The 22,771-nt window shown below is 36.5% G+C and overlaps 1 protein-coding gene, 1 non-coding gene and 1 pseudogene across 15 annotated transcripts in view; 2 read left to right on the top strand and 1 right to left on the bottom strand.

The window, feature by feature from the left end:
* Positions 1 to 22,771, top strand: part of Btbd8 (BTB domain containing 8) — a 119,072-nt gene that overhangs the window by 76,306 nt on the left and 19,995 nt on the right. For 11 of the 14 annotated variants that reach the window (XM_087213111.1, XM_021255383.2, XM_013070889.3 and 8 more), the window contains 3 exons: positions 306 to 402; positions 8,706 to 8,794; positions 9,187 to 9,289. In XM_087213111.1, coding sequence (XP_087069237.1) covers positions 306 to 402; positions 8,706 to 8,794; positions 9,187 to 9,289 — 289 coding nt within the window. Of the gene's footprint in view, positions 1 to 305; positions 403 to 4,133; positions 4,274 to 8,705; positions 8,795 to 9,186; positions 9,290 to 22,771 lie in introns of those variants that run through there. The other 3 variants (XM_021255384.2, XM_087213110.1, XM_087213114.1) reach the window with 2 other exon arrangements.
* LOC147827653 (small nucleolar RNA U13) lies at positions 1,324 to 1,427 on the bottom strand. Its single transcript, XR_015452121.1, has one exon. It is a non-coding gene; the product is annotated as a small nucleolar RNA U13 (small nucleolar RNA).
* Positions 2,690 to 7,333, top strand: LOC101723914 (uncharacterized; annotated as a pseudogene).

Below are 22,771 nucleotides of genomic sequence, written 5' to 3' on the forward strand. Positions count from 1 at the left end.
ATATAGCCTTCAATGCAGTTTCCTGGAATTTGTTCTATATGTCACTGAGCAAATGAGGGAGATTTGAAACATCTCCAAATTTACTTCTTGTTATTCACCACTAAGGAAATCATGAGCCAATGCTTTCAATTTTTGCCTATGTCCTTTTTATAATCTGTAAAGAATGTTTATTATGTTAAAATGTTAGGATTAAAATAATTCCGATTCTTTTTCTAAACAGACTGTATATTATCAAGAAATTATTATATCTTATGCTTTGAATTTTTTAAATTTAAGAATTAACAGTACATCTATTTTTATTTTAGTCAGATACTCAGTATTGCTGACATGTACGGATTAGAAGGATTAAAAGAAGTAGCAATCTACATTTTAAGAAGAGATTATTGTAATTTCTTTCAGAAGGTAATTATTGAGTCTCAGAAATCTTTACGTAGTGGTTGAAGTAACTCATTATTACCTTTTATATTTTTAACTTTAGTTGTAATAGCACTTTAAATATTAAAAATACTAAATCAATTTAACTAATAGGAGCCCTTAAAAGAGCCACACAGCAGCAAAGGCCACCAGCATCTGAATTAGAGTAAAGTCAAGGACAAATCCCTAGTAGAGTGGACCCTGAAGTTAAGACCAGCCTGACACTTGAACAACTTGGGTTAATTAGGTTAATGGAAGATTTACCTCCCTCTTGTTATGTATAGCATTTTCCCAGGTAAACATCCAGATCTCAGCTGTACTGACTTAGTTACAACCAGTCCTCAGGAACCAATTGAGATTGTAAGTCAAGTGTCCACTGTACCATCTTAGTGTATGCTTAATTACATAAGGTAGTCATAAGCATCCATGCCCTCTTTCATAGAATTAAACTCAGAAAATGGAAGTGCTGGAGATCGGATATGAAATAGGTGTTAAAACTATAATGAAGCTTAAGAATAAAACCAGAAGTTATAGAATCTGCTTATAATGTTATTAAGGGACGATAAAAGGGGGAAATTTGACAGCTTAGTTAGAAGAACTAGTTTGGGGGAAAAGTTTTATGTCAGTATCTCCTCTGAACTGAGACTCCTTCAATAAACCAATTCCATCTTTCTTTTTTTTTGGTACTGGAGATCGAACTCGGGTCTTTGCGCTTGCACAGCAGGCAGCAAAACCACTGAGCTAAATCCCCGGCCCCCAATTACATCTTTCTGAAGTTGTAAAAATCATTTTTGTGAGTAGTTTTTAATACCATTACCTCTAATTTTTGTTGTATTCATGAATACATGAGTTACATGCAGCTTCTTGTGTTTTACTTTCAATAATTATTTTTTTATTCTTTATTTTTTATGTCCAACAGGTAATGTGCTAACATTTTAACATGGTTTGAGGGAGGTGCCTCTCACATAATGGTGTGAAAACATAATTATCACACTTATAAACCACAAAAGGATCTCCACTTAATTTTTTAAAACATGAAGAGCATTTTTGCTTCTATTAAAACAACAGAAACTGTTGCTTTTTATCAGCATAGCATTTTGTTTAAAAAATTTTACTATAATTCAGATGCATATTTTGATGTGTATTACAGTATTACTGTGGTAATGGATGTTTGAGAGAAGTTTCTATTTTCATTAACCTAATCCTTAAAAATTTTTGCTCTAGGTCCAGGGATTTTGCTCAGTGGTTCTTCTGCCTGCATCGCAAGCGCAAGGACCCGAGTTCAATCCCTGGTACAAAAACAAATTTTTTTGGCTTTACATATTTTATAATATATATTTTTAGAAATATACTTCTGAATATATATACATATATTCTCAGTTACTTTTCTCTTGTTGCTGAGAAAAAATATCTGACACACAAAGATAAAGGGGAAGGGTTTATTTAGCTCAGTTTGTAGAGATTTCAGTCCATAATCAGCTGGCTCCAAGGCAGAGTGGCACATGACAGAAGGGCATCACAGCTGAGAAACAGTTCATGGCTCCCACATGGTAACAAAAGCAAGAAGGGAACCTTAATAGCACCTTTCTGCCCCTTTTGTCTTATCCAGACTACTGGGATTAGGCCACTGACAAATCAATCAGTGTACTGGTTTAGTAATCACACGCCCTTAATCCCACCATCACATATTTTTCAGCCACCCACGACAAAGCTGCCTAAGACTGCATGAGGCTTTGGGGGGACATCAAGAACTAGACCATTATATATATATAAATATATATATATGTTTATATATATATGTTTATATATATATAACTTTTTAACATATATATGTATAATTTTAAACTTTTAGTTCCCACTTAGTCTCTTAACAGTGACTTAAATGTTATAAACTTATAACACACTTCACAGTAAATACAAATTTGGATGTAATGTAATGGACAGCTGGCTCCTATCTAGAGCAAGCTTTAGTCATTTTATTAACTTCACAATCCTGCTCTTTACACAATTGAAAATTTTTGGATTTCATGTATAAGATTATAGAGGACTTTGTATTTTTGCCACCAATTAAAACTGTGCTTTAGGATTTTGCCTGTTTGAACGCAAGACCTGCTGTCTCGGGGGTAGGAAGAGAGAAGGGGGCGGGTCCCCTACATACAGCGACTACTGCATAGAGAGACAGACAGATGGATGGATATTCTGTGCCAACCCACTGTGTTCTGGGACTCTTCCCTTTTCCAAAAGAGAAGGTCCATCTCTTACAAAACTCGAAGCCATGTCTAAGAGATCAGTGTCATTGAAGGATGTGACTGTGGGCTTCACTGAGGAAGAGTGGCAGCAACTGGGCACAGCTCAGAAGGCCCTCTACATGGATGTGATGTTGGAAAACTATTGCCACTTCATCTCTATGGGGTTTCACATAACTAACCCTGATATGATCTACAAGCTGGAACAAGGAGAAGAACTATGGACAGAGAGAATTTTTCCAAGTCAGAGCTACCTGAAAGATGGGAAGGCTGAAGATGTTTTAGTGAAGTTCAAAGAATACCAAGACATACATTCTAGATCAGTTATATTCATCAATCACAGAAAACCAGTTAAGGAGAGAAGTAATATTTATGGGAAAACACTTACTCTAGGAAAGAACCATATTATTTCAAAAACATTATATGAACATAAACCTGATGGAAAAGTTTTGAAAAATATTTCAGAATTAGTTATTAGAAATATAAACCCTGTAAAAGAAAAGGTTGGTGAGAGTAATGGATGGCAGAAATCAATCCTCAATACTAAGCATGAAAAAATCCATCCTGCAGTAAATCTCCATAAACAAACAGAAAGGAATCTCAGTGGTAAACAAGAGCTTACTCAACAGCAGAAAGTTCAAACTCCAGAGCAACCGTTTGAATGTAATGGATGTGACAAATCCTTCCTTATGAAAGGAATGTTATTTTCACATAGTAGAGCTCACAAAAGAGAAAGAACATTTGAATATAATAAGGATGGAATTGGTTTCATGGAAGAGTGTGAACTGGGTGTCCATTCCCGTAATCTTATAGAAAAGAAGCCCTCTGCATACAGCAAATATGGGAAATTCCTGTGCAGAAAGCCTGTTTTTATTATGCATCAAAGATCTCAAACAGAAGAGAAACCGTTTCAGTGTCCTTACTGTGGAAATAGCTTCAGAAGAAAATCACACCTCATTGAACATCAGTGAATTCACACAGGCGAGAAACCCTGTGTTTGCAATCAATGTGGAAAAGCCTTCTGTCAGAAGACAGCCCTCACTCTTCATGAAAAAACACATATAGAGGGGAAACCCTACCTTGTCTTGACTGTGTGAAGTCCTTCCGCCAGAAGGCAATCCTCAATAGACATCACAAGACACATACATGGGAGAAAGCCTATAAATGTACTCAGTGTGGAAGTGCCTTTAGAAAGAAGTCATACCTCATCGATCATCAAAGAACTCACACAGGCGAGAAACCATATCAATGTAAAGAGTGTGGGAAGGCATTTATCCAGAAGACAACCCTCACAGTACATCAGAGAACTCACACAGGAGAGAAACCCTGTATTTGTAATGAATGTGGGAAATCCTTCTGCCAAAAGACAACCCTCACATTTCATCAAAGAATTCACACAGGGGAAAAACCCTATATTTGTAATGAATGTGGGAAATCCTTCCGCCAGAAGGCAGTCCTTACTGTTCATCACAGAATACATATAGGAGAAAAATCCAATGGATGTCCTCAGTGTGGGAAAGCCTTTAGTAGGAAATCTAACCTCATCTGTCATCAGAAAACTCACACAGGAGAGAAGCCATATGAATGTAAAGAATATGTGAAGTTCTTCAGTTGTAAGTCAAATCTCATTGTCCACCATAAAACTCACAAGGTAGAAAGCATGAGAATTCTGTAAGTGATGTAACTTTTTTGTGAAACTTTTTAAGTCATAGTAAACCCTGTACCTGGTGTTGCTTGCAAGTATAATAATATTTAATGGTTTAAGATACTATACTACATATTTACTGTTTGCTGCCCTGTGAAACATACACACACACACACACACACACACACACACACACACACACAATTTCTGGGTAAATTAAATGAGAATCTTTGAGAAAAAAAAATCCTAATGTTTTTGTTATTAGATTCAGGATACTAAAATTTCCTCTGTTAAATTGCTTTAAAAATACATTCAACATTGTTTATTTCTAATTCAATATTTGTCTTTTTGTGAACCTGTAATAAGCAGTTGGCTGACTGGCAGTGGTCCAAGGATATACTGTGAATAGAAGTGCTTTAAAAGAAAGGAGGTGAACTTGTATTTCTCATAGCAAATATGGAATCAGTTGTTACTTCCTTAAAGTTACTCATAGTTTTACACATTTATAAATTGGAAAAAAAATAAAACTGTGTTTTAGGCAATAATCTAAATATGTCTTCCTAAATTCTCCATTAGTTTTTTTTTTTTTTGGTACCAGGATCAACCTCGGGACCTTGCACTTGCAAGGCAGGCGGCGGAACCACTGAGCTAAATCCCCAGCCCTCCCTTAGGTTTTGAAAATGACTAAAGGTCAAGTCATCTTATTACAAAAACACTAGGAATAAGCATTTCCATATACTCAGAGATCCAGAGTTATCTGTAAACCAGAACTCAGCAGACTTTTTCTGTGAAAGGCCAGATAGTAAATATTTGAGACTTTGTGAGTCATACAGTCTCCATCACAACTATCTTGCTGTTGTAGATCAAAGGCAGCTATAAACAATATATAAATGAAATGGATGGTAGTATTCCAATAAAATTTTATTCACAAAAACAATGGTGAGCTAGATTTACCCCACAGGATGTAGTTTACCAGCCTCTGCTTTAAACAGCAAATTATTTTGTATTTTAATAATTTTGATGAAAATTATTCTTGCTGTATGTCAGTTAATAGATTTTGTGTTGCATAAGGCTGGTTTACCCTACATAAATTAGACTACTGGATTTTTTTAAAAGCCTGTTACATACTTTTATAATTTTTCAGACTGCTGGGTGTTCTTGGGCTATCAAGTATGTCTATTCAAGTAGCCCATTCTCTCATAATAATTCATTACTGTGGTCTGAAGAGGATCTAAAACCCAAATTACTTAACTTGGTAGTAGAATTATCACTGTATAATCTCTATAGTGATGGTCATTTCTGATTTTAAGACAACCTGGAGAACCACCAGTTATCTTAAGGGGATTTTAATTGTTTAGTTTAAATTATTAATATGCAAAACAAAATATATTCAGTTCTTAAATACTAATGTAACACTTTTAGGAGAGTAGTATTAGTGCATAATTAAATCAATAGTGCATAATTAAAAATTTGAAAATCATTGACCTTTTTAGAAATGCTAGAGACATTTCTAAAGAAACTTTTGCTTTGAAAACAAATCTTTAGAAATATACGTTTAGATTAGATATATAAATTGGCTTGTTGATCTTTAAGTCTATACACCCAAAATCACAATTAATAGATGTGTATAAAAAGAATTCAAACTAATTGAATAGACCTACCTAGGAACATAGTTCAAAACCTGAAAATACATGGCTTGCATAATATATAGCACAGATACTTAACACCAAGAGTATTAAATTGCTTTCCCTACCTATATTTACCTTTATTTGTTTTTTAATGCATTACTTCTATATATGTTCCATAAGAAAGTATGTTCTATATTATGATCTAATTAAATCCTCTTTTTCTTGTTTTTGTTTTTTGTTTCTGTTTATTGATTTCCCCCCTTTCCATCTTACTTTATTACCTAACCTTCCATGTTAGCAGTTCTGTATTAAAATGTTATTTTTTACCAAACTTCTTGACACATTCCTCCTCATTGCAGCCAAGACATAAAAATAAAATCGTTTGGTTTTTTTTTGGTACCAGGGATCGAACTCAGGTCCTTCCGCTTGCACAGCAGGTGGTGAAACCACTGAACTAAATCCCCAGCCCATCAAGACATAAAAATAAACAGAGATATCATTTGGGATATCTCTGCAGATATTTAAAGCTCCATGGACAATTACTTTATTCTTTTTTAAAATTAATTTTATTGGTACATTTTGGATATACAATATACAATATTTCCATCATTGGAAATTTGTACCTTTACATAATATATCTTGGTTCTTATTTTTTCCCCATTCCCCTGCCCTCCCTGTCTACAAACACTCTGTTTCCATTTTTTCATTTTCTCATACTGATTTTTGCTCCAAAAAGACACAATAGGGTTTATTTTCAGGAAATGTCTTTTTTTAATGTGCAACAATCTGCATTTATTCATGTACAACATTCACAACATTCATGAACAAAAATCTACATTTATTCAAATACAGCCATGTCATCTTCTGGAACATCATTATAACTCTAAACCCTGAATTCTGACCTGAATTTCTTGCTACTCGATTTCCTATAGAACTATTGGCCCCAATCTTTCATGTCCAGCAATAGAGCTGTCCTTAAATGAGCACTTATTGTCCATGTAGGCTGCTCGTAGTGTATTGGCAACACAGCTGTCAGTGATTTTTATCCCATGAATTCTTCACCCAAGTCATGACCTCTTCTTGCAGGCAAGGCTTCACAAAGTTTCCATTATCAAGTGTAAATTAAAGACTTATGAGACAAGAGTGATAAAATGATGACAGGAATAAGAGTCCACACAAAATGATGAAAAATTGCAGGCACCAAAATTCAGAAAATGTTTCTTTATTTCACAAGGATGCATTAAATGTATCATTACAACACACAACATATTAAATTATGAAGATTCATATTAGACATAACCATGTTCGTTTGTTATCAAGTGCACATGTTATTGTATCTGTACTCTGATTGGTCATTCAGCAGTAAGTCTTGAGTTCATCTATTAGGTGTTTACCTCTCACAAGTTGCCCAATTGGGTATTTACAAATACTTAATTATAAGTTATTGTTATTTACTTTAAGTATTAACATCAATAATATTATTTATATTTAATTATATATTAATACTATTTTTATAATTCAATACATCTGTCATGTCTTGCAGTGGACATACTAAATGCTTCTGTCTGTCTGACCATCATAACTGGGGCTTATTTTGGTGGGTAGGGCTTATATTATGAGCATCCTGAAAAATCATGCTAGGGCTTATTTTCTGGCTAGATATTACTTGCAAGGAAATATGGTAGTAATATTTATATTTTAGGAATCAGAATAGACTATATGGTTGCATTGCAGTGTGAGGTGCCAGAAATAATTATATCACTTTTGCTTATAAAAACTGAGCTAAAAGAAGTTAGAAGAAAAATTACGTGCATTGTGGCAGCTAAAAGAGCTCAAGTGCTATTCTATAAAACTAAAACTTATGAGAGATACTTGATTTTAAAATAGTAACAGACTTTTTAAAAACTTTTAAGGGGCAATTACAGTTTCACAGCAAAATTGAGAGGAAGGTACAGAGATATCCCATATACTCACTGCCTCCATACATATATAACCTCTCCATTATCAGAATCCCTCACCAGAGTGGTACATTTGATACAAATGATGAACCTACCTTGACATAATTATTACCCAAAGTCTATAGTTTACATTAGGGCTCACTCATCATATTGTATATTCCAAGGGTTCAGAGAAATGTATAATGATGTGTATCCATCATGATAGTATCATACAGAGTATTTTCAGTGTCCCAGAAATTCTTTTCCTCTCCCTACCCCCTGGAAACCATTGATCTTTTTATTATCCCTAAAGTTTGGGGGTTCTTTTTAGATTGTTATACAGTTGGAGTCATATATGTGGTATGTGGCCTTTTCAAATTGGCTTCTCATTAGTATTAACTTAGTAATAGGTATTCAAGTTTTCTCTGTGTCTTTTCATCACTTGAAATCTCAGTTCTTTTCCATGCTGAATATTCCATTGCAAGGCTAAACTACAGTTTACTTATACATTCACGTGCAGAAGGACATCTTAGTTGCTTCCAAGTGTTCATCATTATGAATAAAGCTGCTATAAAAGTCTGTGTGCAGATTTTTGAGTGGAAAAGTGTTTTTAAGAAATAAAATTTTAGGACATTGACAAGAGCATGTATAGAGGCGGAGTACTGGCAGAAATTTATTTCAGGTAAAGAACTATGTGTGGAAAATGCATTTTAAAATTCATCAGTTTTTAAATTTCATAGTTTAGGTATATAAATTAGATTTTCTTTCTGAGCCAAGTAATTTTAGCCTCTGGTAATTGAAAAAGAATAAATGTGGTGTTTTCTATCAATTTTAGCCTGTTCCCAGAACGTTGGCGTCTGTAGTAGAATGCCTAATTATTGCTCATTCAGTTGGAGTGGAAAATCTTTTTGCTGACTGCATGAAGTAAGTTATCTTGAGTAGTGCTACCATTACTAATTTATGGATTTTGTTCTTTTATTTTGTGGCCAATTTTGTGGCCAATTTTAGACTTAGGTACAATATAAGTAGTTTAGGGCTTAACTAGTTATACCAGTTGGGTAGAAGTATTGATTTAGATATCACTCAATTATCAATTTATTTTAGCTGAACCATTGTTATGTTAAAATCTGCACACAATGCAACATGGGTTTAAAATACATGTTTATAGAAAAGGAAATATAGTTACATCCATCTTAGAGCTCATCAAATTAACAGTTGGTCAAATATATATATTTATATAATTAAAACAAAAATACTGACTGTTGTAATAAAAAATAATATCATTTTTCTGATTTGGGATTCTGTAATTTTGACAGGTGGATTGTGATGCATTTTGCAAGGTTTTGGTCTGAGAGAAGCTTTGCAAGTGTACCTCCAGACATTCAGAAAAGTTGTCTTAATATGTTGATCCAGTCTCTAGTGAGTATTACCTGAATACTCCGTTTTGTATGTGCCATCAAAAAGTTTATTCAGTTTTGAGTAGTACTTTCAATGGTTTAAATATATATGGAGTAAGTTATTATAAAACAAAGATGAGAAAACCAATTCCAGATAACCTAGAACCAATTCTGAGAGGCTAGTCTTAAATTTATACTTTCCTGAAACCACTCTTAGTACTCAAGTCATCAGTCCAGGTTCAGTCATAGAGGTAGAACTGCTAGGAGGTATATGCTTGTTGTCCAGAGATGGTGGTTGCACACTGGCTTAGCAATATGGACTTACCAAAGTGGATCTGAACATAACACTGAAACTTCTCAATGGCACCATTCTTCAAGAGGTTCAGTCATCTACCTGGTGCCAGGTTGATTACACTAGACCACTTCTATCATGGAAAGGCAATACTGTGTTCTTACTGGAACAGACATTTGCTCTGGGTAGGGATTTTCCTCTCTAGTCACAATGTTTCTGCTGAAACTGTGATTCATGATTTACAGAATATATTATTCGTCATCCTGGCATTTTCCATAGAATCACAATGACTAAGGAACTCACTTCATAGCAAATAAAGTACAGCAGTTGGGCCCAAGCTCATAGAATTCACTGAACTTACCAGATTTCTCATTGTCTTGAAGCAGCTGGCTTAATAGTATGGAGAAGAAGCCTTTTGAAGACCCAGTAACAATGCCAGCTAGGTGGCAATTCCTGTCGTACTGGGGCAGTGTACCCCAGGATATAAGATGTGCTCTAAATCTGCTTTTTTTTTTTTTTGGACCAGGGATTGAACTCAGGACTTTGTGCTTGTAAGGAGGAGGTGGCACCACTGAGTTAAATCTGCTTCTGATTTAAAGTGACATTTCTCCCATAGCCACAATTTAGGAGTCCAATAATTAAGGTGTAGAAATGGGAACGTTTCCATGCAAAATTATTCCTAGTACTCTATTAGCAAAATTTTTGCTTCCTTTACTTGCAACTTTGGGCTCTGCTGATCTAGAGGTCTTAGTTCCAAAGAGAGGAATGCTTCCATCTAGGGACCTAATAATGAATCCACTGAACTGAAGTTTGAGATTGCCTTCCTCTGGCCAGTCTGGGTTATTTGAGAGAAATTGCAAATGTACCCCCTGACAGTCAGAAAAGGCCATATGAAAAGAATGAGAAATACTAATAGGTTGAGCCTGAATATTTTGTTTTGTATTAAATTCTTTTATTGGTACATTATAGGTATACAACACAATTACATTTCTCATTGGGAATTGTACCTTTATATAATGCATCTTGGTTCTTATTTTTTCCGCATTCCTAGCCCTCCCTTCACGCCCTCCACCCTTCCCTATTTGCAAAGACTTTAATTCCATTTTTTCCATTTCTTATCATTTTCCCTTTCCCTCCTTTCCTTTCCCCTGCCCCTCCCACTACCCCTACCCCTTTGGACCTTTTCTTCCTAATTTGCATTATCGATTATTCATTCTAATCATTGGACATTTTAGGTATACAATATAATGACATTCATCATTGGAAATTTGCACCTTTACATAATCTCTCTTGGTTCTTATTTTTCACCCTCGCCCAGCCCTCCCTTCAACCCCTCCAGTCCTCCCTATTACAAAGATTTTGTTCCTATTTTTCCATTTTCTCATATTAATCCCATTCCCTTTTATCCTTTCCCCTAGCCCTCCCACTTCCTTCCCCTTTGCCCCTTTTCTTCCTATTTCACATTACCTATTATACATTTAGTCCTTATTTATACTTTCAGTTTCTCACACCAGAGAAACTATTCGGTATTTACACATGTGTGTCCTATTTATTTCACTTAAGAGTATTGCCTCAATGTGCATCCACTTAGCTATAAATATCTCTAATTTCTCATTTTTGATGTCTGAGTAGTACTCCATTTTATTAAAAAACAACATTTTCTTTATCCAGTCTCCAGTTGGTGGGCATTTGGACTGTTTCCAAGTTTTAGCTATTACAGACTGCACTGCTATGAACATGGGTGCACATATATCACTGTGGTATGATTCTTTTAATTCTTTGGGGAAGATACCCAGCAGTGGAATAGCGGGGTCAAATGGGACTTCCAGTCCTAGTTCTTTGAGGTATCTCCATACTGATTTCCACAGTGCTTGCACCAGTCCACACTCCCACCAGCAGTGGAGCAGGGTTCCTCTTTCCCCACAGCCCCAGCAGCATTTGTTATTGGTTGATTTCATGATAGCAGCCATTCTTTCTGGAGTGAAGTGGAATCTCAGTGTTGTTTTCATTTGCATCTCTCGAATGACCAATGATGTTGAACATTTTTTCATGTATTTATTTGCTATTTCTACTTCTTTGTCTGAGAAATGTCTGTTCATTTCAGATGCCCATTTTTGGATTGGGTCTTTAAATTTGGGAGGTCTGATCTTTTGAAGTTCTTTATAGATTCGAGATAGTAGACCTTTGTCTAAGGAAGAGCAGGTGAAGATTTTATCCCACATTGTGGGTTGTCTCTTCACACTGCTGGTGGTTTCTCTTGCTGTGCAGAAGCTTTTTAATAAGAAGAGATCCCATTTGTTGATTGTTTGTGCTAGTTCACGGGCAACTGAGGTTTCGTTCATAAAATCTTTTCCTACACAGATGTCTTCAAGGGTTCTACCTAACCTCTGTTCCAATTGGTTCAGAGTTTCTATTTTAATATTTAGATCTTTAATCCATTTTGATTTTAGTTTAGTGCATGGTAAGAGATACAGGTCTAGTTTTAATCTTTGGCAAGTTGAAGCCCAATTTTTCCAGCACCATTTATTAAAGAGGCTATCTTTCCTCCAGTGAGGGTGTTTGGCTCCTTTATCAAAGATGAGATGGCTGAGTGTGTCTGGCGTTGTTTCTGCATCTTCTAATCTGTTCCACTGGTCCTCAAGTCTGTTTCTTTGCCAGTACCATACTGTTTTTATCACAGTAGCTTTGTATTAGAGTTGCAGGTTGGGGATTGTGATACCCCCTGCCATGTCTCTGTTACCTAGAATTGCTTTTGCTATTCTGGGTCTCTTCTTACTCCAAATGAATTTTTGGGTTGTTTTCTCGAGGTCTATGAAGTATGCTTCTGGGATCTCAATTGGAATTGCATTAAATCTATATGGCAGTTTTGGAAGTATGGCCATTTTCACTATATTAATCCTTCCTACCCAGGAGCAGGGGATGTCTGTCCATTTTCTGATATCATCTTCAATCTCTCTTTTCAGAGTGCCATAGTTTTCAGAGAAGAGGTCTTTGATTTCTTTCGTTAGGATGATTCCTAGGTATTTCAGTTTTTTGGATGCTATTGTGAAAGGAATTATTTGCCCTATTTCTCTCTCAGTGAGTCTGTCATTGGTGTAGAGGAAAGCTATTGATTTTTGTGTGTTGACCTCATAACCAGCTACTTGACTGAATTTGGTTATTAAGTCTAGAAGTCTTTTGGTGGAGTTCTTGGGGTCTTCTATGTAGAGTATCATGTCAGCTGCAAATAATGACAATTTGACTTCTTCATTACCTATCTTTATTCCTTTTATTTCTTTCTCTTGCCTAATTGCCATGGCTAATGTTTCCAGAACTATATTGAACAAGAGTGGTGATAGTGGACATCCTTGTCTTGTTCCTGATTTTAGTGTGAAGGATTTCAGTTTTTGACCATTTAGTATGATATTGGCTGTTGGTTTTTAACAGATGGCTTCTATCAGTTTGAGGTAGAGACCATCCATTCCAATTTTTTGTAGGGTTTTTATCATAAATGCATGTTGGATTTTGTCAAATGCTTTTTCTGCGTCTATGGAGATAATCATATGGTTTTTGTCCTTGGCTCTATTGATATAGTGTATTACATTAATTGATTTTCGTATAATGAACCATCCCTGCATCCCTGGGATGAATCCCACTTGATCAGGGTGTATGATCTTCTTGATGATCTTCTGCATTCTGTTTGCCATTATCTTATTAAGGATTTTTGCATCTATGTTCATTAGTGAGATTGACCTATAGTTCTGTTTTTCAGTTGGGTCTTTCTGTGCTTTGGGGATCAAGGTGGTGCTTGCTTCCAGGAATGAATTTGGGAGTATTGCTTCCCTTTCAATTTCATTGAAGAGTTTAAACAGTAGCGGTAGCAGTTCCTCTCTAAATGTCTTGTAGAATTCAGCAGTGAAGCCATCAGGGCCCAGGCTTTTCTTAGTTGATAAGTTTTTAATTACATTTTCAATTTCATTGGTTGATATTGGGTTGTTCAGAATTTTTAGGTCTTCTTCGTTCAACTTTGGTAATTCATATGTATCTAGGAATCTGTCCATTTCTTCTGTGTTGTCCGTCTTACTGGAGTATAGGTTCTGGAAGTAGGTATTGATGATCCTCTGGATTCCTGCTGGGTCTGTTGTCATTTCACCCTTTTCATTCCTAATTGCATGGATTTGGGCCTTTTCTTTGCTTTTTCTGACAAGGTTGGCTAAAGGTTTGTCAATTTTGTTGATTCTTTCAAAGAACCAACTCTTGGCTTCATTGATTTTTTGTATCATTCTCTTAGTCTCCATTGCATTGATTTCTCCTCTGATCTTTATAATTTCCTCCCTTGTATGAGCTTTGGGGTTGTCCTGCTCTTCTTTTTCTAGAAGCTTGAGGTTCAGCATCAGGTTGTTTAATTGGGCTCATTCTGTTTTCCTAATATGCATATTCACTGCTATGAATTTCCCTTGTAAGACTGCTTTCATTGTGTCCCATAGATTCTGATATGTGGTATTGTCATTGTCATTTAATTGAAGGAACTGTCTGATTTCTTCTTTAATTTCCTCTGTGACCCATTGGTTATTCAGAAGTGTGTTGTTCAATTTCCACGTGTTTATGAAGTTTTTTGAGTTTCTTTTGCTATGGATCTCCAATTTCATCGCACTATGGTCTGATAATATACAGGGGATAACTTCAATTCCTTTGCACTTACTTAAACATGTTCTGTGTGTGAGTATGTGCTCTATTTTGGAGGATGACCCATGTGCAAGTGAGAAGAATGTGTATTCTGATTTTGTGGGGTGGAAGACTCTGTAAACATCTGTTCAGTTCATTTGTTCAAGAGTTCAATTGAGTTCTAGTATTTCATTACTTATTTTTAGTCTAGTTGATCTATCTATTTGTGACAGTGGGGTGTTGAGGTCCTCCACTACAAGTGTATTAGTGCATATATGACTTTTCATGTCCATTAGTATTTGTTTTATATAGTTGGGTGCACTAGTGTTTGGTGCATAGATATTTATGATTGTCATCTCTTCCTCTTGGATTCTTCCCTTTACAAGGATGTAGTGTCCTTCTTCATCTCTCTTAATTAGTGTTGGTTTGAAATCTACTTGATCTGCCAAGAGGATAGCTACTCCTGCTTTTTTTGGGGTTCCTGTCGCATGCAGTATTGTTTTCCACCCTTTAACTTTCAGTCTATGAGTTTCCTTTTGAATTAAGTGTGTTTCTTGTATGCAGCATATTGTTGGATTTTGCTTCTTGACCCATTCTGCCAGTCTATTTCTTTTGATTGGTGAATTGAGACCATTAACATTGATGGTTATAACTGAAATGTATTGACTTGTCATTGCCATGACTTTTTCTTTTTGTTGGGTTCTCCCCCTTTACATTTAATTTCTTGTCATGCCAGATGGGTTCCTTCTGCTTTGCTTCCTGGGGTTGTGATCCTCAATGTCTGTTCCTAGGATATTGTGTAAAATTCTTTGGAGTGCTGGTTTGGTATTCACGAAGTTCCTAAGGTGCTCTTTGTCATGAAAGTGTCTTATTTCTCCATCAATTTTGAAAGATAGTTTTGCAGGGTACATCAATCTGGGTTGGAGGGTGTTTTCTTTTAGGGCTTGGAATATGTCACTCCAAGCTCTTCTTGCCTTGATGGTTTGTGTTGAGAAGTCTGCTGTGATTCTGATGGGCTTTCCTTTGTATATGATTTGTTTCTTTTCTCTGACTGCTTGGAGAACTTTGTTCTTCTGTTGTGTTTCTGGAATCTTAACAATTACAAGCCTATGTGTAGGTTTTTTTTGATCAAGGCTATTTGGAGTCCTATATGCCTCACTTATCTGTATGTCAAGCTCTTTTCCCCTGCTTGGGAAGTTTTCTACCAACTCTTTCTGTGAAGAGATTTTTTATGTCATCTGCACTCTCTCCTGTTTCTTCATTGAGCCCAATCAACCTTATGTTATTCTTTGCATCATCTAGCAGCTGCTGGATTGATTTCTCATGTCCCCTTATAATTTTGAAGCAATTTTTCTTTTCCTGGTCACTAATTGCAATCTTATCTTCTATATCTGAAATTCTGTCCTCACATTGGCTCATTCTGCTGTGTAGACTTTCAGTGGAGTTTTTCATGTCCTGGAAATCTATTTGCATCTGTTTTATGGATTCCATTTGTTTCTTATGTTGGGATTCCATCATGTTCCTGAGCTCCTCTCTAGATTTATTAATCATGTCTTGCACTAGGGGCACAATTTCTCCTGTTATCTGAGAAATTATTCCTGATTTCATTTTTTCCAGATCCACTTTTGTTGCCATTTCAGTGGGTCCAGGTGCTTGAGTATCAGAGTGTTCCATCTCATTTCCCTTTGGGGTTGCTGTAGGTGATCTGGAAGTCTGGTTTTGAGACTTATTTACGTGTTTTCTCATTTCAACTGGGGTGGGGGGCTGTTAGCGCCTGCACGGATTACCTCCTCTGAGCTGGGTGAGGTGCGACAGGGGCTGGGAGCAGGGGTAGGGATGGTGACCCAAAAGCCCTTCCCTGTGGGCTGGGAGCAGCCGGAGGGATGGTGGCCGGGAAACCCCTTCCTCTGGACCAGGAGCAGTGGGATGGTGGCTCAGAAGCCCCTCCCTCTGGGCCGGGAGCGGTTGGAGGGTTGGTGGTCGGGAAGCCCCTTCCTCTTGGCCAGGAGCAATGGGACAGAAGGTGGCCCAAAAGCCCTTTCCTATGGGCTGGGAGCAGTGGGAGGGATGGTGACCGGGAAGCCCCTTCCTCTGGACCAGGAGCAGTGGGACGACGGCTGAGAAGCCCCTACCTCTGGGCCGGGAACAGTGGGACTCAGTACCTTGGTCTGGTGGTCTGGTGTCCTCTGCGTCTTTGTAGTGTGGAATGAGGTGGCTGCCTGTCTGCAGCGGGCTGATTCGGCGTGTGTTCCGCACAACTGGGGACCTTGGTAGGGTGTGGGCAGACCTACCTGTCTGCAGCGGGCTGATTTGGCGTGTTCTGTGCAACTCAGGATCTAGGTAGGGCATGGGCAGACCTGCCTGTCTGCAGCGGGGTGATTAGGTGTCTTCTGCACGACTGGGGACCTCGGTAGGGTGTGGGCAGACCTGCCAGTCTGCAGCGAGGTGATTCGGTGTCTTCCGTGTGACTCAGGACCTCCGAGCCTGAATATTAAGGGGATATTGAGTTGCTACTATGTAGTGTGCAGAAGGGAAAACACATCTGGACTGCATTATTCCCAGGGTCCCTGAGTAAAATCAGTAAAAGGGCCAGGGATTTAGCTCAGTGGTGCCACCACCTGCCTCAGAAGCACAAGGTCCCGACTTCGATCCCTAGTACAAAAAAAAAAGAAAATCAGTAAAAAAAAATAATAATAACAAATCTAATTTAGGTAGGCTGATAATGAAAGTTTGGGCCACTCTACCAAATAAGGAATTATAAATTTATACAACAGAAATACTTGCTGAGAGCAAAGGGAATATGGAGTGGGTAGTGGAAGAAAATAGTTATAAACACCAGCTATGAAAATATACCAGTTATAGAAATGAGCTCTGTGGAAATCCCTTTTTATGTGAACATATTCATCTATATATTAACTAAATATTTGGTTTTTCCCCACTGTCTCATTCCTCTACTATCCAATATAAGACATTAATTATAATCATTAACTTTGAATCTCTATATTTAAATTATAAGATCAGGAAAAACTGAATCAGTTTGAGGAGGACAGAATATCACTCAAAGACAAAAAATAACTAGCTTTTCTTCTAGGAAAAAAGTATGTTGCATAGGAGTTAGTTGTATCATCTTAGGCAAACACATAAGTGTTATCTCTATTTTTGACTTACATATAGTTTTATAGATATATGTATGGGTGCCAAGTTGACAAGGGGTTGACTGCATTGGCTTTGTAACATGTTAGCGTGGCTAGGGTGAACTACACTTCCTAGAATTTTCATCTGTGTGAATTTCCAGTTAGAGTGACCACAAAAATCAGTTTAGTGTGAGATTTGGAAGATAGAAGTGGTTCGAACAGGTGCTTTTTATGTCTTTCATGTTGGTGCTTATTTATTGGCTCAACTTGCTTCAGCTTCTTACCCCTGAGCCAACTTTGTATTTACCTCCATAGTGAAAGGCACTAGCATCTCCTGCAGCATGCCCATCTCACCCAGGTTAGAGACAGTGAGACTGATGTGACTTCATTGTTGGAGATTACACAGAAGATACATCTAGATCTAGGAAAATAAGTATAGACTATCAGCTTGTGAAGTGCTACTATGAAAATAAATCTAAATCTGTGTTTAAGCTACTAAAGAACCTTGTAGTTTTGTTATGAACTATTTTGCATTACTTTCCTTGTCATTGAATAGTTCTTGTTCATGAAGGCATTGTCCCAGTTCTAATTCAGTGCAGTAGAAGCATTATGTACTACTTGTAGTAGTGCCTGTATTTAGTAGAATTTTGTTCAAAATATTACAATTCAAATACTTTTGTGTGTGAAATAAGATATGATTAAGTGCTCAACATGGGTAAAGGTTTTTTTTCTTGAATATGGGCCTTTACGTTAAGAAATTTACAAATTGTTGGAAGAATAGGCATGTAAACAACTCAGTAAAATATAACTTAGACTATGAAAGGTATTAGCATTAAGTTCTACATCAATTTTATTTATCATTGAAGCCCCAGCCTTAGAACAGTGCTTAGCACACATTGGGCAGTCAGGATATATTGTCAAATAGATGAATGAATGAATGAATGAATGAATGGGTATAATTTATAATTCAGGTCTGTGCATAGGGTCACAGAGACTAATCAAGCTGATTAGAATAATGGGAAAAGTAATTTGAGATGAATCTGAATATGGTATAATTTTAAAATAAAGAAGTAGGTTAGGGCATTCCTGATAGACTAAAAATGTGCCTAGGGACATGGAGACTTAGTAGTGTCATTATTATGCTGTATCTGGAATGAGAAAAGGTAAGTCTGGGGACATTGTAAGTCCAGATTGGGAGGGATTTTATCTAAATATCTTATTAACGATTTTAATTTTTATAAGTGGTATATGAGTTTAATTGAAAAGTAAGCCCTTCAAACTGTGCCTTTCTTTCTGCTGTACTATTTTGTTTTGGCTCTATAGGCCTAATTAGGTCCTGATAAGCTTTGTAAATGCTTTTATTTATTTATTTATTTATTTTTGATTGGAGAGCTTTAAATTGCCAACTCAAATCTCTTTTTACTCATTATCAGCCTGTGCAGATTTTGGTTTTTCATGAGTCATCATTCATAGGTTGTATGTTTCTAGAAATTTATACATTTTTTGAGGTTATTCATTTTTCCATGGCATCTATTATAATGCCATCTCTTTCATTTCTGATTTTGTTTTTTCTGGTGCTAGGAATTGAACATAGAACCTTGTACATGGTAGCCAGGTCTCTACCACTAGAAGGTTAGGCTGTTTATTTGAGATCTTTTTAATATGGGCATTTATCAGTATAAATTTCCCTCTTAGTTCTGCTTTTGCTGTACCCTGTAAGTTTTGGTATATTGTATTTTTGTATTTTTATATTTGTAATTTTGTTTTTCTCAAGATATTTTCTAATTTCCCTTTTGACTTTTTCTTTCTCTGGTTGTTTGAAAGTATTCTGTATAACTTCCACAACTTTGTGTATTTTGCAGTTTTCCTGCAAATAGCCTATTGAGCACCTCTAGTGAATCCTTTAATTTAGAAATTGTATTCTTCAGGCCAGGGATTTAGCTTAGTGGTTCCGCCGCCTGCCTCGCAAGCACAAGGTCCCGAATTCGATCCCCGGTACCAAAAAAAAAAAAAATAGAAATTGTATTCTTCAGCTCACTGATTTCCTTTGGTACTTTTTGATGTTTCCTGTCTCAGCTGTGTGTTGTGGTGCATGCCTGTAATCCCAGCTACTTGAGGGGCTCAAGCAGGAAGATCACAAGTTAAAAGCCAGCCTGAGCTACACAGTGAGACCTTGTCTCAAAAAAATAAAATGTTTTCTCTTTGTTGAAATTGTCACTTTGTTATATATTATCGTACTGACCGTGGCCATCATCATTAGGATGATTATTTTGAATTCTGTCAGGTGAGTCATACAACCATACCTTATTTTATTGTATGTCACTTTATTATGGTTTGCAGATTTGGTTTGTTTTTTTTTAATTGAAGGGTTATGGTTCCCCAGTGTCAAGCAAGTCTTTCAGTGCTATTTTTCCAATATTATGTGCTCACTATTATGTCATAGCTTGTTAACTCTCAACAATATTTCAAAATTTTTCCTTGTTATATCTGATATTCTCTGATAAATGATCTTTGATGTTACTTTTGTAATTGTTTGGGGGTACCACAAACTGTACTCATAGATGATGGCAAACTTAGTAAATGTTGTATGTCTTCTGCTCCACTGCCCCATTGTCCCACCATTTCTTCCTCTCAGTCCTCCCTAGTCTCTGTGAAAAAATATATTGGAATTAAGCCAGTTAATAACCCTACAGTGGCCTCTAAGTGTTCAAGTAAAAGGAATAGTCGTATGTATCTCACTTTAGATCAAAAACTGTAAATGATTAAGTTTAGTGAAGAAGGCATGTTGAAAACCAAGATAGGCTGAAAACTAGGTCTCTTGTATCAAACAGACATGTTGTGAATGCACAGGAAAATTTCTTGAAGAACTTTAAAACTGCTACCCTAGTGAACACAGAAAAGATAAGCAAAACTTTATTGCTGAAAATGGAAGATCAAACTAGCCACAACATACTCTTCAGCCCAACGTCTAATCAGGATTAAGGCCCTGACTCTCTTCAATTTTGTGAAGGCTGAGAAGAGGAAAATAAGGTCCACAAGAAAAACTTGAAGCTAGCAGAGATTGGTTTGCAAAGTTTAGGAAAAGAAATCATCTCAATAACATAAAAATGCAAGGTGAAGCAAAACATGTTGATGTAGAAACTGCAGCGTGTTATGCAGAAGACTAGGTAAATAATTGGTGATGGTGGCTTAAACAAGTTTTTGTTTATTTTTGTGGGAGTTTTTGTTTTATTCTGGTTGGCTTTTTTTCCAGTATTGGGGATTGGACTCAGTGCTTTACACTGAGCTATATTTCCAGGCTTTTTTATTTTGAAATAGAGTTTTGCTAAGTTGCCTAGGCTGACTTTGAACTTGTGATTCTCCGGCCTTGGCCTCCTGTGTAGTTAGAATTAAAGGCATGCACCAAACATTTTTTAATGTAAACAGCTTTGTACAGGAAGAAGATGTCATCAAGGACTTTCATAGCTAAAGAGAATGCAATGCCTGACTTCAAAAGCTTCAAGTGTATGCTGATTCTCTTGTTAGGGACTAATGTAGTTGATTAATTTAAAGCTGGTACTCATTTACCACTCTGAAAATCCTAAGGCCCTTAAGAATTGTACTAAAAATCTATTCTCTCTGTGCTTTATAAATGGACCAACAAAGCCTGGATTACAACACATCTGTTTACAACATGATTTACTGAATATTTTAAGTCCTCTGTAGAGAACTCATGCTCAGGGAAAAAAAATTCTTTTCAAAATGGTACTGCTCATTGACTATGTACCCAGTTACCTAAGAAGTTAATGTTGTTTTTATTACTGCTTAATAATATCCATTCTGCAGCCCAAGGATCAAGGAGTGATTTTGACTTTCAAGTCTTATTCTGGAATCTTCTCAGATCTTCCTTACTAATCCAACCCACTTTCTTTGTTCCTACAATTCCCAGGCATGAAGTGTATGCTAAATCTCATTTAGTATTCTGAATCAAGTGAGACTGAAGCTAGTTCTTTTTTTGTTGTTGTTAAATTCTTTTATTGGTACATTTTAGGTATACAACACAATTACATTTCTCATTGGGAATTGTACCTTTACATAATGCATCTTGGTTCTTATTTTTCCCCCATTCCTAGCCCTCCCTTCACCCCCTCCACCCTTCCCTATTTACAAAGACTTTGTTTCCATTTTTTCCATTTCTCATCATTTTTTCCTTTCCTTTCTTTCGTTTCTCCTGCCCCTCCCACTACCCCTAACCCTTTGGACCTTTTCTTCCTATTTTGCATTATCGATTATTCATTCTAATCATTGGTACATTTTAGGTATACAATATAATGACATTCATCATTGGAAATTTGCACCTTTACATAGTCTCTCTTGGTTCTTATTTTTCACCCTTGCCCAGCCCTCCTTTCAACCCCTCCAGTCCTCCCTATTTACAAAGATTTTGTTCCTATTTTTCCATTTTCTCATATTAATCCCATTCCCTTCTATCCTTTCCCCTAGCCCTCCCACTTCCTTCCCCTTTGCCCTTTTTCTTCCTATTTCACATTACCTCTTATACATTTAGTCCTTATTTACACTTTCAGTTTCTCACACCAGAGAAACTATTCGGTATTTACACATGTGTCCTATTTATTTCACTTAAGAGTATTGCCTCAATGTGCATCCACTTAGCTATAAATGTCTCTAATTTCTCATTTTTTATGGCTAAGTGTGTTGTTCAATTTCCTCATGTTTATGAAATTTTTCGAGTTATTTTTGCTGTGGATCTCCAGTTTCATCACACTATGGTCTGATAATATACAGGGGATAACTTCAATTCCTTTGCACTTACTTAAACATGTTCTATGTGTGAGCATGTGGTCTATTTTGGAGAATGACCCATGTGCAGCTGAGAAGAATGTGTATTCTGATTTTGTGGAGTGGAAGACTCTGTAAACATCTGTTAAGTTCATTTGTTCAAGAGTTCAATTGAGTTCTAGTATTTCATTACTTATTTTTAGTCTAGTTGATCTATCTATTTGTGACAGTGGGGTGTTGAGGTCCTCCACTACAAGTGTATTAGTGCATATATGACTTTTCATGTCCATTAGTATTTGTATTATATAGTTGGGCACACTAGTGTTTGGTGCATAGATATTTATGATTGTCATCTCTTCCTCTTGGATTCTTCCCTTTACAAGGATGTAGTGTCCTTCTTCATCTCTCTTAATCAGTGTTGGTTTGAAGTCTACTTGATCTGCCAAGAGGATAGCTACTCCTGCTTTTTTTGGGGTTCCTGTTGCATGGAGTATTGTTTTCCACCCTTTAACTTTCAGTCTATGTGTTTCCTTTTGAATTAAGTGTGTTTCTTGTATGCAGCATATTGTTGGATTTTGTGAAGCTAGTTCTTTTAGTAGTCCCCAGAAATGTTGAATCATTGAACAATCCCTCCATCTCCTTTTCTCCGTAAGAA

This window comes from Heterocephalus glaber, unplaced genomic scaffold, assembly GCF_053883595.1.
Source record: "Heterocephalus glaber isolate CG9 unplaced genomic scaffold, H.glaber_assembly_v1.0 deba00001442, whole genome shotgun sequence".
NCBI classification, from domain to species: Eukaryota; Metazoa; Chordata; class Mammalia; order Rodentia; family Bathyergidae; genus Heterocephalus; species Heterocephalus glaber.